Source organism: Pomacea canaliculata, linkage group LG7 (genome assembly GCF_003073045.1).
Source record: "Pomacea canaliculata isolate SZHN2017 linkage group LG7, ASM307304v1, whole genome shotgun sequence".
NCBI classification, from domain to species: domain Eukaryota; kingdom Metazoa; phylum Mollusca; class Gastropoda; order Architaenioglossa; family Ampullariidae; genus Pomacea; species Pomacea canaliculata.
In genome coordinates this window covers 11,850,482-11,862,306 of record NC_037596.1, presented here as the reverse complement: position 1 = coordinate 11,862,306, position 11,825 = coordinate 11,850,482, and the positions used below count along the sequence as shown (strand labels likewise).

Sequence of the window (11,825 nt, the reverse complement as noted above, 5' to 3'; positions counted from 1 at the left end):
ATCAGCGAAAGGCAGTCATGGCTGGGATTTTTGTTTTATCAGATACTGTATTTATATAATGTTCTTAAAATGAGCAGATTGAATCGTCAACACCCTTCCCACCATATGACCAAACTGCAGCAAGTCTAATTTACTCGAAACAGAAATAATAATGAGTTAAAAGCTATTTTTTTTTAATATTCAAAAGGGAGGTAAATGCTGCTGTCCGAGAATCATTTTGTTGATTGGAGTTATCTTTCATGGGAAAGGGAACAGTGCTAGAAAGTCACGATAGAGATACGTGTATAAAGACTGTAAGAAACAGTGTCTTCTTGTTTCTATTGGTTGCTGAAGATTAATCAATCAAAGTTTATAAGCTAATGACTGGCGACCTGAAAGGACCAGTAGGGGCTGGTAGTGCGGGAAACACTGCCCCAGTGAAAGGAGCTCAGGCTTCGATCTCATCAGTTCCCCACCATCACAACTACAGGCCGATAATGTCTCCAGCTTCAACCACCACATGTGTCGCTCATGTCTTGTTGTTGATGCACCAAACACTTCCACTGCAAGCCTGTAAGTTTATTTTTCCTGTTAATCTTCAAACTGAAGATGTAAATAACCCCGACACATCTACATATCAGTTGATACTAACAGATTGTTTAGTTTCTGTCAGGCTATTTAAGATTTCTTTCTTCAGCTTTGTTACTTTCTTTACATGTTATAAATTATACTAAACTGATGATATTCTTTCATTTTTAAATGACTTGATCTACGATGTATATTAATAGCAAAAAATGTCTTAAGCCAAGATATTTGACTTTCATGGTCTTCTTTAACACCATACTTATGTAGTAAGCAGTCTAAAAATATTCATGACCATAATCACTGTGCAGATGTAGAATCTTGAACGTACTTTACGTTAAAACTCCGTCAGAAATTTTAGCTAATGAACTAAACATTTATTTTCTAGAATTACACTTACTTTGGAAAAGAAGCTTGTTGTTCTATAAATTATGTTTCTGATAAAAGTTTTTATAAACAGTTTGTTTACAATGTATATTGTAGGTGCTGAACTGACTTTTCACCATTTTAAAGAAGAAGACTTGTCGGTTGTTGAAAATCACTTTTTCCACGTGACGTTCTGGGTGAACATGTCGACCTGTAAGGAGTCGAATACTTCACACAAAATAATTGTTCACACCAGGACGAAGACCGGAAGTCTAGAGTATGACGGGACGATTACCTACTGGAATGACACGTGTACTGAGAGACCAGGGAAGTCAGTTCGGTGCATCAGCCCGACAGGTCCAGCAGAGCTGAACAGAACAGTGAACCGTTCTCACGTGCAGATTGAGTGGGAGTTGATTTCTACACACTCTGATTCATCTACCTTCATACGAAAGAATCTTACTGTGTTGTGTAAGTATCTCTTTCTGTCTGTCTTACATTTAATTCTTTTCTTTAACTACTCCTCGTTTTTCATCGCTGTCTCCTTATTTGTGCATCCATCACACACACATGGGGACAGGGATATTTCCTTGACTCTATAATTTCTTTTATTCTTTGTTTAACACCTGAAATTAAATAAGTTTTAATTGAACACTGTATTTGTGTTTTCGTATGATTAGGGTCATTAACAAACTGGGTGTCAATTTTTTTTTTACTTAACATACTTTGTTTTTTACCAAAATTATGAAATAAAACGCTAGGTGTCACGTGTTCCATCTGTAACAATGTTGTTGATTTATTCTGTGTGATATCTGTTATTTTTCCAGATCCACCCAAAGTCTCAAGCTTCACTATAGATAAAAACGAGGTCAATGGCAACTATCTTATTAATGAGGGAAAAGAAGTTAACATTTCCTGCTCGTTTGACAAGGGAAACCCTCAAACTGTCTTCTTCCTGTTGGATAAAACTGGAAAAGAAATAAATGTTTCTAGATCAGAAGAACAACTCATACATTCAGTGACCGTCAGATGTCAAGATGACTGGCCCCTTGTTCGATGTGAAGGAACTGGTTCGGAAAAGAACACATCAGTGACACTTCTTGCCAAGTGTAGGTAGTCTAGAACTAGCCAAAACAAAATGAAATAAATGTTCAAAAGGTCAACTTGGATCATCTTTCAGTTAATGTAGATACGCATGTCGATGTTGGGATTGATAAAAAGGCGTATGGCATCAAAATTGATGAACAATAAGTTGGGGTTACTATGTTAAGACAAATTTTATAATACACCCGGAAAAGATGAGGGTTTTAGTCTCCGTACATAACGTTTGGGTGTGGGTGTGGGTGTACCTGAGGACGTGTGTGAACGCACACTCGTCTTTGTCTTTTGTCTCTTCCGATGCGAAAAGAAGTTGCTTACTTAGTACTAAAGAAACCAGTTTTATACGCCAACGAAAAGATGATCAGAAAAATAAGAACGGTAATAAGCTTCATAAGCTGAACATGATGCCATTTAATTCACCTACACTTTGCAGAGAAAAAAACATTTTTGAGTCAGAGTAAGTCAAGAGGATCCATTTATTCCGTATATGAAGTTTTTGCTGTCAATGGGTATTTTCCATGTCATCCACAAATTGCGGACACGAGTAAACTCGGCTATTGAAATCAAAAGCAAAGAAATATCCAAATTATCAGGAAATGCTGTTCAAGAGTTCATGATGACCGTCAGAAATTTCTCTGAAAATTAACTATATGAATAGACACTGTTGAACACAAACAGGTAAAATTTTTATTTATTAATTTTTTTATTTAAATACTGATATTTATGTACTGAAGGTGTTCTTTATAAACCTAGTCTACAATAAATGAGCAACAGAACTCACACTTGCTAGCAAACGCAGGTGAATGATAAAGAACGTTTTACACCTGCTGCAGCTTCAATTTTCACTAAGTACAAAGAATAACTTTACTGATTTATATGATTTGTATCGAGAAAGAAAGTGAACAATAAGGCAAGAGGAGAGAAACAACATGAATGGTAAAATGTGGTTAAAGAATAATTAGCATATTTTTCAATTTTTGTTTTTATTTACAGCTGTTGTTGCAGGTAAGACTCCGATTTATTTCACACTACAAAACCAGCAAAAGTGAGCCTGCTACTATTATACTTTTAACTGTTTAATTATTTGGGATATTTTGTATTTATGTCTCTTTTCTACCCCAGTAGATCTTCTACATTATATTATGTGGCAGCCATTGATAGCTGATTTCCAACTAAACTGCAAAGAATTATTACTGACCTATTCTAATGTTTGCTTTCTTCCTCTGAGTGCTAATACAAACGCTGTTTCTAATCCCTACATTAGACGATCAGTAAAAGGAAAACTTAACTAAATCTTTGGAAGTCAGAGAGTTTCGCAGGATTTCGCCAGTACTTGGAAATGGTGTGGTGTGTAGACCAAAAAAGCATCGCCTATAGTAGTAAGGGACTCAGACCCGTCAGATTCAAATACGTTTGTGAATACATTACCCCTGCATTACTTCTCTATCTCTTTCTTTCTACCATTTAAATAAGGGGATAGGTGGTAAAAAAAAAAGCTAAATCTCCTGTTGCCATGAGAGTCCGGGGTCTTGGTAAACACTCTGAAACACATTTGGATAGACTCCTATTTGCATGGGTATGCATCATGGGCTCCTGCGGTAATCCTGTTCCCTCCAACCTCTGTGTGTGTTCGTGTCTGTAAGTGTCATAGGTATGAGTTATACAAAATAAATTACATGAACTTAAAACACCTTATGTCCGCCTTAGCTGGAACTCTGTAAATAAACATGACGACGACGACGACGATGATGATGATGATGATTGTTATTATTATTATTATTTGGTTTGCAGATTTATATAGAACATAAACGAGCAATCGACATTTGAGCCTGTGTTACCACTGCCAAGAATGTGTGAAGACAAACGAAATTGAATGATGGACATTTGTATCAGCTTGTACACAGAGTCGGCATTAAAAGGCTAAAGGTGTGGCTAGTTTCGGACGATCTCAATGGTAGGCCTGTGCGAGTTAAATTTTGAAAGAAAAGACGCCAGGAAAGCTAAATTTCCCAGTAAATGTTGTTCATAGATTCTTAATCGACCAAAGTTATAAGAAATTAAACTATTTTGATTAAACTTTCCAGGTCATGGGCAGTAGACTAGGGCAAAGGTCTTTTTTCCTCTCAGAGGTTTGGCTGTTGTACTTATCTTGTACCGCGTATTTATTTGTTCCTGCTACTTTTCATGTCTGATTAAAATAGTCGAAACAAGCACAAATGAAAACTGAAAGCGAAAAAATGCAAGGAAAAAAAATGAAAGAAAAAACAATGAAAGGAAGAAAGAAAGGAAATCAAGCAATGAGATCATTGTTTCTTTTTGAAACTTTAAAACCTAATTATAACATCTTCCTTCCAGAAGAACGCTGGTTGTGTTTTATGCTTTTTACTTGTTAACAAATAATATGTTTTATATGTCTGTCATACACTTGAAGACTTTAAATGTGTTTTTGGCGACAAGGTCTTTTCATACTTTACGAAAATTAACAAACCTTTTATTGACCTTTAGGTTACAGATCTTGGCTTGTATGATTCTCACGTGATGTCTGTGTGACCAACTTTTTAGAACAGTTGGTATGTTTTTCTTACATTAAAATGACTTTTCAATGTATTTATATTACATTATTTATATCTTTAGTGTGTGCGTGTGTGTGTTTACATGAGAAGAAAGGGGGAATAGCCTCGCGCATATGATTTTTTAATACATTTTGTTTATTTTGAAAAGTTTTCATCAACTCACACCAGTATGTAATCCTTGATAGCAAACCGAAAAACAAGAGAGAGAAAGAACATTGCGTAGGTTTGTTGTTTAAACAACAGGCGCAGTGTCAATCCTTTAAGGTGATTAATCAAACTGAAACTTATGGCTGAACTGAAGTGAACAAACGGTGCAGTCTCTTCTAAGGAAAGGTTTCAAGGAAATTGAACTTAGTGATGTACAGTGTACTTTGAGCTGCCCTTTCGCTGAAACAACCCTCTTCTAAAGCTAAAAGCGGCTTGACAGAAAATCAAGAGAATTAGGAACAAACACACAGTTCTTATCTTCTTCCATGTTTCTACTATAGTATATCCAATAAATAATTCTCTGTGTTTGTGAGTGCGTGTATGTGTGTGGTTTAGTTGTCCAGCATTTTTGTGTTGTTCTAATAGTGTGTATTGCGGAGAAGAAGAGTAAGATGACAAACATAGAAAATGTTTTAAATTAAGTGGTTTCCAATTTCTCTACATTCTTCTTTTTTTTTTTTTTTTTTTGTCTACTAAGAAAAATTGAAGATTTATTGGAAAAAAAGAACCACATGCAAAGAGAATCATACTCTCCCTGTCTGCTTTGTTACCAGAAATTGTAAAGGGAAAAATCTTCACATTGCGCTATTAGTGTTCCGTATGGACATCTGTCCACCTCTTTGCTTTTGCGTGTTTTTATCCAATTCTAAGGTAGACAGAAATATGTTTTGGTTCGGTATTTGATTAGAGGGACAATAGACATTGCATTCTGAGCTAGTACTATGGCATGGCCATAACAGAACGAAACACATGCCTTTGTCTCATGAAGTTTATTGCAGAAAGAGAATTAATTACAGCTATATCTTGAAAACAATACAAAGACAGGTCAAAGAAGACAAATAACACATTTTATAAGTTTATGAAACCATCATATTGGCGAAATAACATTTGTGAATAATATTCGTTTAGTTTTCTCTCGTTTATCGAAGTGAGGAAAACTCCTTCCATCAGAAGTAGGATTGAGCATTAAGATTAGGATGGATTACTGACTAGTCCGGGTATGAACCACACACCCCAGCTACGTATGTCATCCGTTCTTAGAACTGAAATAGGAACAGATATCCGTAGAGCTAATTCTTTAAGTCTAGTAGATGTCTTGATATAATCCCATACTGAAAGTAGACACTCCTAAACTTAAATATTTAAAGTAAAAAGTCTTGACCATGTTTATGCAGATGGTGTAGCTATCACACCAGAAAGTTAAATTGATACCCAGTTTCTTATATTTTAAAAACTGTGCTAATAGTGGAATCCCAACATCATTGGAAATTCAAAACCTGATTTAAAAAAAAATAATTGTAGGTATTTGCTATACAGGACAAGGGCGGTATAAACTCGAGTTTATAGAATTTTAACAGTACAGATATTTGTCAACTCATACTTCCTTATCTGTTTGGTCTAAATAATTATACATCCACCCGCACATACATGCGTGTGTGTATGTAGTAGACTATCAAGTCAAAATCTTTCTTTGAATATAAATATACACACAAACAGCTGTGCGAGATAATAATAATAAAGTATTCACTAAATTTTCTAACATATACTCAAAACCTTCTGTACGGCAAATCTCGGTCATTTTGTCAGTTTTTCCCACATCGGGAAGATTTAACAACTCCTTTAAGCAGCTTGCAATAAGCTATTTGCTGTGAAAGTAGCTGATAAGTCCACACTTTATCTAGCTCTAGCCTTATGTGTAAAATAGAAAACGTCCTTAACTGTTGATATTCATTGTCCATAGAGGAACTGATATGTATATATAGAAAACATTTCAGAAATAATTTATTAATAATTCTTATTTAACTATTCATTTCAAAATGCAATATCCAGTGGACACATTTAAAGATGGAAAGTTATTCTATACACTGACTTAACTTCCAAAGAAAAGTTTGAATAATTGTCTAACCAAAACTATTTACACCAAGAGTGATTTGTTTTACCAGTCATGATTTGTCCCATTAAATCATTCGTACTAGATATGTTAGCAACATCATCAGTTAACTATATGGCCATCCTGTTGCGTTTTCAATTGAACATACAGGAAAAGTAAATTTGTATTCAAAGTGACTTCTGCTAAAAGTAAAACACTTCTTTCATCTAAATAACAAAAATGTTAAATATTCTTGATATCAATTTTAAACCTTCTTTAAAAATATTTTTTCTTCTATTTCTTTTTTATTGGTCCTTTGTTTTAGTCACGTGGTGGAGGAACAATGGCATTGAAGTTGAGTGCAGCGTACTCAGTCTCCAACATGGTGCCATTGACTGTATCACTAACACTGGTGGTTGTAAAGTCCAGGTCTCCGTAAATCAACCCATCTGAACGTTTATGGCGGCATATAGACGAAGCCTCCTGTTATAAGTGAGATAAAATCAGATAATAACTATCAGTGTTTCTCAACGCTTGTAAATAAACAAGTTGCAAATTTGCTTACATTCTGCATTACTTGTCTTGGTATTGTTTGTGATCATCAAATATAAAAATCAGTCAACTTTCTTGTTAAGGCAAAGTTAGTCCACATGTTTCAAATATTAGAAGGTCACAAACTCATATTACAAATATTTTAAATTAGATGGTTTTAGCTAGAAGTATAAGAATCCATTAATTTGATTTTTCAGCGTGTTCTATGTGTTATCAATCCATTTCGACAGAGATTATGCAGATGAAATTGTTTTGATATTCGCTCATTACGAGTATGCAATGGAAACAAAACTATCTAATGAAGTTTAGTCAAACATTATCACTTAAGTGCTCATTAGAAAGATAATTAAACACGTCTGATCAATTTAGTCACCACACCATGTGTTGGTCACTAGTGTAGAGCGAACCATTAAAATATTACTTGTTAAATGCGAACGGAAATGAAGTCAGTCTTATCAAGAAAAGCACGCAGAACAACAAAACACACACACAAAAAAATAAATAAAAGGAAAAAAACGTACAGATCATACGATTAATGTGAGTCTGTTTTAGCCTCAAAAGTGTACTGTGCATAAAAATAATAAACAAGAATATAAATTGTCAAAGAGTTAATGTGCTGCCAAGGAAACAAACTGCTAGTTTCAACCACTCATAAAATATTGTCTTTTTTTGTTTCACTTTTAGTTAAATATTGCAACCATAAATAAGTTAACGATATTTTAATGGTTGACAGATTTACTTAAGTAGTCATATCTACGTTTCGGTTTTATTTTCAGACAGGATGATGTCAAAATATTCTTGTACTACAATTTCAGGGTGACCTATCCGATGCACAGTAGACTGGATTAAACATTAAGCAAAACGCTATTAGTGACCGTGTAACACCTTCTGAAACAAGCTGAATGTTTACCATTATCTCTGCTGATGCACCAACATTTGCGACTTCAGCAACATCAGTCTTCACACCTGTAAAAAATTCGAAAATAATGCATCACCTATCATCATTCATTATCCTACTAAGTACAGAATCTAACTAGTGGAGGTTATTGCTGCTTCGGATGTTGTTTTTTTTTTTTTGTTTTTTTTTTCTTTAAGTTGCTATCTGATATTTCCTACACAAAAGTCCATCGCGTTTTTCCCGACTTACACTTTTCAGTTTTTCATACTTTAAGTAAAGTTAGTATTTTGATATATGTTTTTCTTTCAGCGAATTTAAGAACATGCATTTTTCTTTTTTGTAAACAACATGTGGACCTATCGAGAGAAAATTTCAATTTCAGTTAACTATTACAATAGTCATTAAAGAAGATAAAAGTGATGTTAAAGAAGTCACAATATTTTCATTTACAGCAGTTACAGTCAGCGTATGTTTCTAGGATGCAAGTTAAATATTTCGTATAATATTTTCTTCTTTTTGAATTTGTGTTAGAGAGACGTGCGAGTTACTTTGTCCACAGTCTCTCTGGATAAAGAAAAAGAATGAGAATAACTTTTATTGTGGAAGACTCGATGTGCTTTTGTGCTAAAAATGGAAGTTATTTTAAGTGGGATTACCTTTCTGCACCTTTCTGTCTCACTGGGAAGGTTATAATCACTATGTCTCACCTTGTTGTTGGCGCATTTTTTCTTGGACAACCATGGAGGTATAATCATTTTCGGTTGCTTCTGTTGAAGAGTTTCCTGAGAAATTAAGTACTAATGTATAAATGTTAAAGGTTCTTCAATCTGTGTACACTTAATTTGTCTTTAAAACCTCTTTATGATCTTCAAACGCTAGCACATTTGTTTTAAAAATATTATGACAAAAATACTATGCTCTTTCTTTTTGTAGACATTTTGTTCTCCATTTATTTATTAACGCAATTCAGTTAAACATTGTATTGTATTAGCTAAGGGTATTCATTCTTTTTACTAAAGTGCCTTTCTTTAAAATACGTTTTATGTACTATTCACTTATTTGAGTTCTTTTACTTCCAATTATCCAAAGGTGCAATTTATTGTAAAAAAAGCAGTAATAACACACGCGCAATAAACTACGGGTTAGTTGTTACAAAACACCATGCACACTTGGAGTTCAATGCTCAAAACGAAGTTTCCTTATTTCTCTGATTTTGGAAGGGAAAATTAGCTGCACGTCAACACTTGAATACAACGTACCATAACTCTCAGGGCAACCGTCACCACCAAACCGGCATAAATCTTTCCGAAACATACCTGTTCCTACCGCCAAATTTTCGCACCCGAACTAAATACAAAAGTGGCCGCCCAACCCTGATTCATGCCAATTCTGCAACGATGTACAAACCCCTCCAGATCCCAGCAGGCAGAAAAATAACTATACGTCAATTTGGTCAGTTAAAAAAAAGATGTTATTGGGGAACCATATTATTTCCACCTGATGTGACAGACAGGGTGATTGGCAACTAGTCATCAACTATTTCGTGCCGCTGGGATTGTCCGCTGGACATCTCTGCGTTTCCGGAGAAGCCAATTAGTCTGCTGGAGAATGACAAATTCCCCAACTTTGCACGCAAGGCCTGTAAAAGTTGCTTTTAGAAGAACCAGAAACCTTACTACACTCTTCCCACACGCGACACCCTGTACTCGACAATGATAAAAAAAGGGGAAGAAAAGGTCATAATATAAAAGAAAGACGGAGGAAGTATGTGAAAGAATTACAAGGAAGGAACAACCACACCAAAAAATGCCTATGTTATTACAGTTTAAGAAGTATGTGAGCCACTTACGTGTAAACATTTCCCGCACATTTTCTGTTGAAACTCTGCTCTCATCTCTATCCCTGTAAAGAAGTTATTTGTTTACACTGAGGACGTTTCTGTGTTGAAGATATTCAAATCATAAATTAGATTCTTATATTGACTGAAGAAACCACGAAATTGCTTTGCTTTTTGATAATAAATGACACTTTTATCTGTTGCCCTTTTAACACTTATCACACGGGAGGATAAAGCATAAAACACTAATGTAAAGCTTGATTGTGAGAAAATACACAGGCAGCTATTTATAATTGTATGAGCAAGTGGTGTATTGACAGTCTATTGTTGACTTTTTTGTCTTTAATCACATTATTGTGTAGGCTTTTTTTAAAGACATATCTAGCAGTACAGAAACACTATGTACACTTAGTCATTCAACATTGCTGAGAGTGGGCTGTGTTGGTATATTGGCAACTTGTGTAGATGCACGTTTTAGTACAGAATGCAATTGCAGTCTCTATAAATTGATTATACAGTATATACTGATTAATGATTATAAAATGTAATTCTACATCAAAACTTTTGTTGATACATGAGAGAGCGATCATCAGGGAGTGTATTTCTTTTAGGAGGTTACTATAACAACATATAAAAAAATTATTTACAGGAAATACTATTAAAATTCTGTAAAAAGAATACTCACCTGATCCCTCTGTCTAGTACAAAAGAAACAGAAAAATTTGTTTAAAAATAAACGATAAACATTTTAGTTTAAAAAAGACAATAGACACATTGCTTTGCGTATATTTCACAAGTTCTGTCGGTTTAAGCTTAATAAAGTCATGTGACATATTAACTTGAACACTGCCAAGCTATTTACCCACACATGCACTCCTTTTTATCGAGTGTGACAAAACGATTTGATTTCAGCTGTAAATAACAAATAAAGAACATATAATGGAGCTATGCAATTTAATGTCAACAATTTTGTTGAAATAACCACGGCAAAATAATAATTAATAAGAAATTGATAACTATTATTAAATAACTTACTTTCAGTCTGTTTTCCTCTGGTGCGTGCGTGATCGGAAACTAAAGTAGAACAACACGCCACAAAGAACAAGCCAAGAAACACATGTTGAGCGCTCAAGTGCACCAGTGAAGACAAATGAACATATTCACCCGACAAAAAAATACCCACAAACAATTCAGGACCAAAGGGTTTCTTCTGAAGAGAGCTGGACAACCCGTATGAATTGATTCTGTAACTGCCTTTCAATCAGAGCTCTTTACTATCTTTCCGAAAGGTTTTTATTAGTTGTAACCGTTTGTCTTATAGCAACCTTTCTGTTAGAATCCCAAGTTAACATGTACACCACGGCAATTTTTTCTACATATAAAGATACCGAGAATGTAAAAGTATGCCTAAAAATCTAGTACTACATAGTTTTTTCGTTTTGCAAAAAAAATTCAATCGATACACAGTATGCCACTAGTGGCGCCTAACTAGCACTCTTTATCACACCGTGAGATGTGCAAACGCCTTAAATTAGGAGATAAATATGTTAGCAATTTCGCAATGACTTACCGTGCGTTAGCAGAATAAAGACGTAGACATCGTTAGTAACCCTTAGTGATGGCTTAGCTACACACCCAGCTCCCCCAGTGATGCAAAGCTGACACATCAAATTTGGTAACAGTGCACTTTATAGTCCCTCGATGTAATGACTGAACAAATATTAGGTCATAGACGCCTATAAGATTTATGATGAAGCAGCTTCGATGTTGAAATATCTAAAACATTATTTTTTAAACCAACGATATTAGAAGAATGAGAATAGTATCAACCAAATTTTACTACCGCCACGTTTTCATGAT

The 11,825-nt window shown here is 34.6% G+C and overlaps 2 protein-coding genes across 2 annotated transcripts; one reads left to right on the top strand and one right to left on the bottom strand.

Annotated features, from left to right (window-relative positions):
- The first annotated feature begins 203 nt into the window (after positions 1–203).
- LOC112569589 lies at positions 204–4,445 on the top strand. Its single transcript, XM_025247412.1, has 5 exons — positions 204–552; positions 1,045–1,398; positions 1,755–2,036; positions 3,022–3,073; positions 3,820–4,445. Exons 1-5 carry the CDS (start codon positions 360–362, stop codon positions 3,827–3,829), a joined length of 891 nt encoding a protein of 296 aa, XP_025103197.1. The 5' UTR covers positions 204–359; the 3' UTR covers positions 3,830–4,445.
- Positions 4,446–5,301: 856 nt separating this feature from the next.
- Positions 5,302–10,654, bottom strand: LOC112569590. Its single transcript, XM_025247413.1, has 5 exons — positions 10,651–10,654; positions 9,978–10,030; positions 8,836–8,910; positions 8,141–8,196; positions 5,302–7,161 (listed from the first exon to the last, which is right to left on the bottom strand). Exons 2-5 carry the CDS (start codon positions 9,985–9,987, stop codon positions 7,000–7,002), a joined length of 303 nt encoding a protein of 100 aa, XP_025103198.1. The 5' UTR covers positions 9,988–10,030; positions 10,651–10,654; the 3' UTR covers positions 5,302–6,999.
- Between the last annotated feature and the right edge of the window lie 1,171 nt (positions 10,655–11,825).

Coding starts and splice junctions, on each gene's coding strand:
- LOC112569589 (XM_025247412.1), top strand. CDS start 360: ATGACTGGCGACCTGAAAGGACCAGTAGGGGCTGGTAGTGCGGGAAAC. Junction 1,399..1,754: donor AAAGAATCTTACTGTGTTGT/GTAAGTATCTCT, acceptor TTATTTTTCCAG/ATCCACCCAAAGTCTCAAGC. Junction 2,037..3,021: donor AGTGACACTTCTTGCCAAGT/GTAGGTAGTCTA, acceptor TTTTATTTACAG/CTGTTGTTGCAGGTAAGACT.
- LOC112569590 (XM_025247413.1), bottom strand. Junction 8,197..8,835: donor AAAAATGCGCCAACAACAAG/GTGAGACATAGT, acceptor AATTTTTTACAG/GTGTGAAGACTGATGTTGCT. Junction 7,162..8,140: donor GTGCATCAGCAGAGATAATG/GTAAACATTCAG, acceptor CACTTATAACAG/GAGGCTTCGTCTATATGCCG.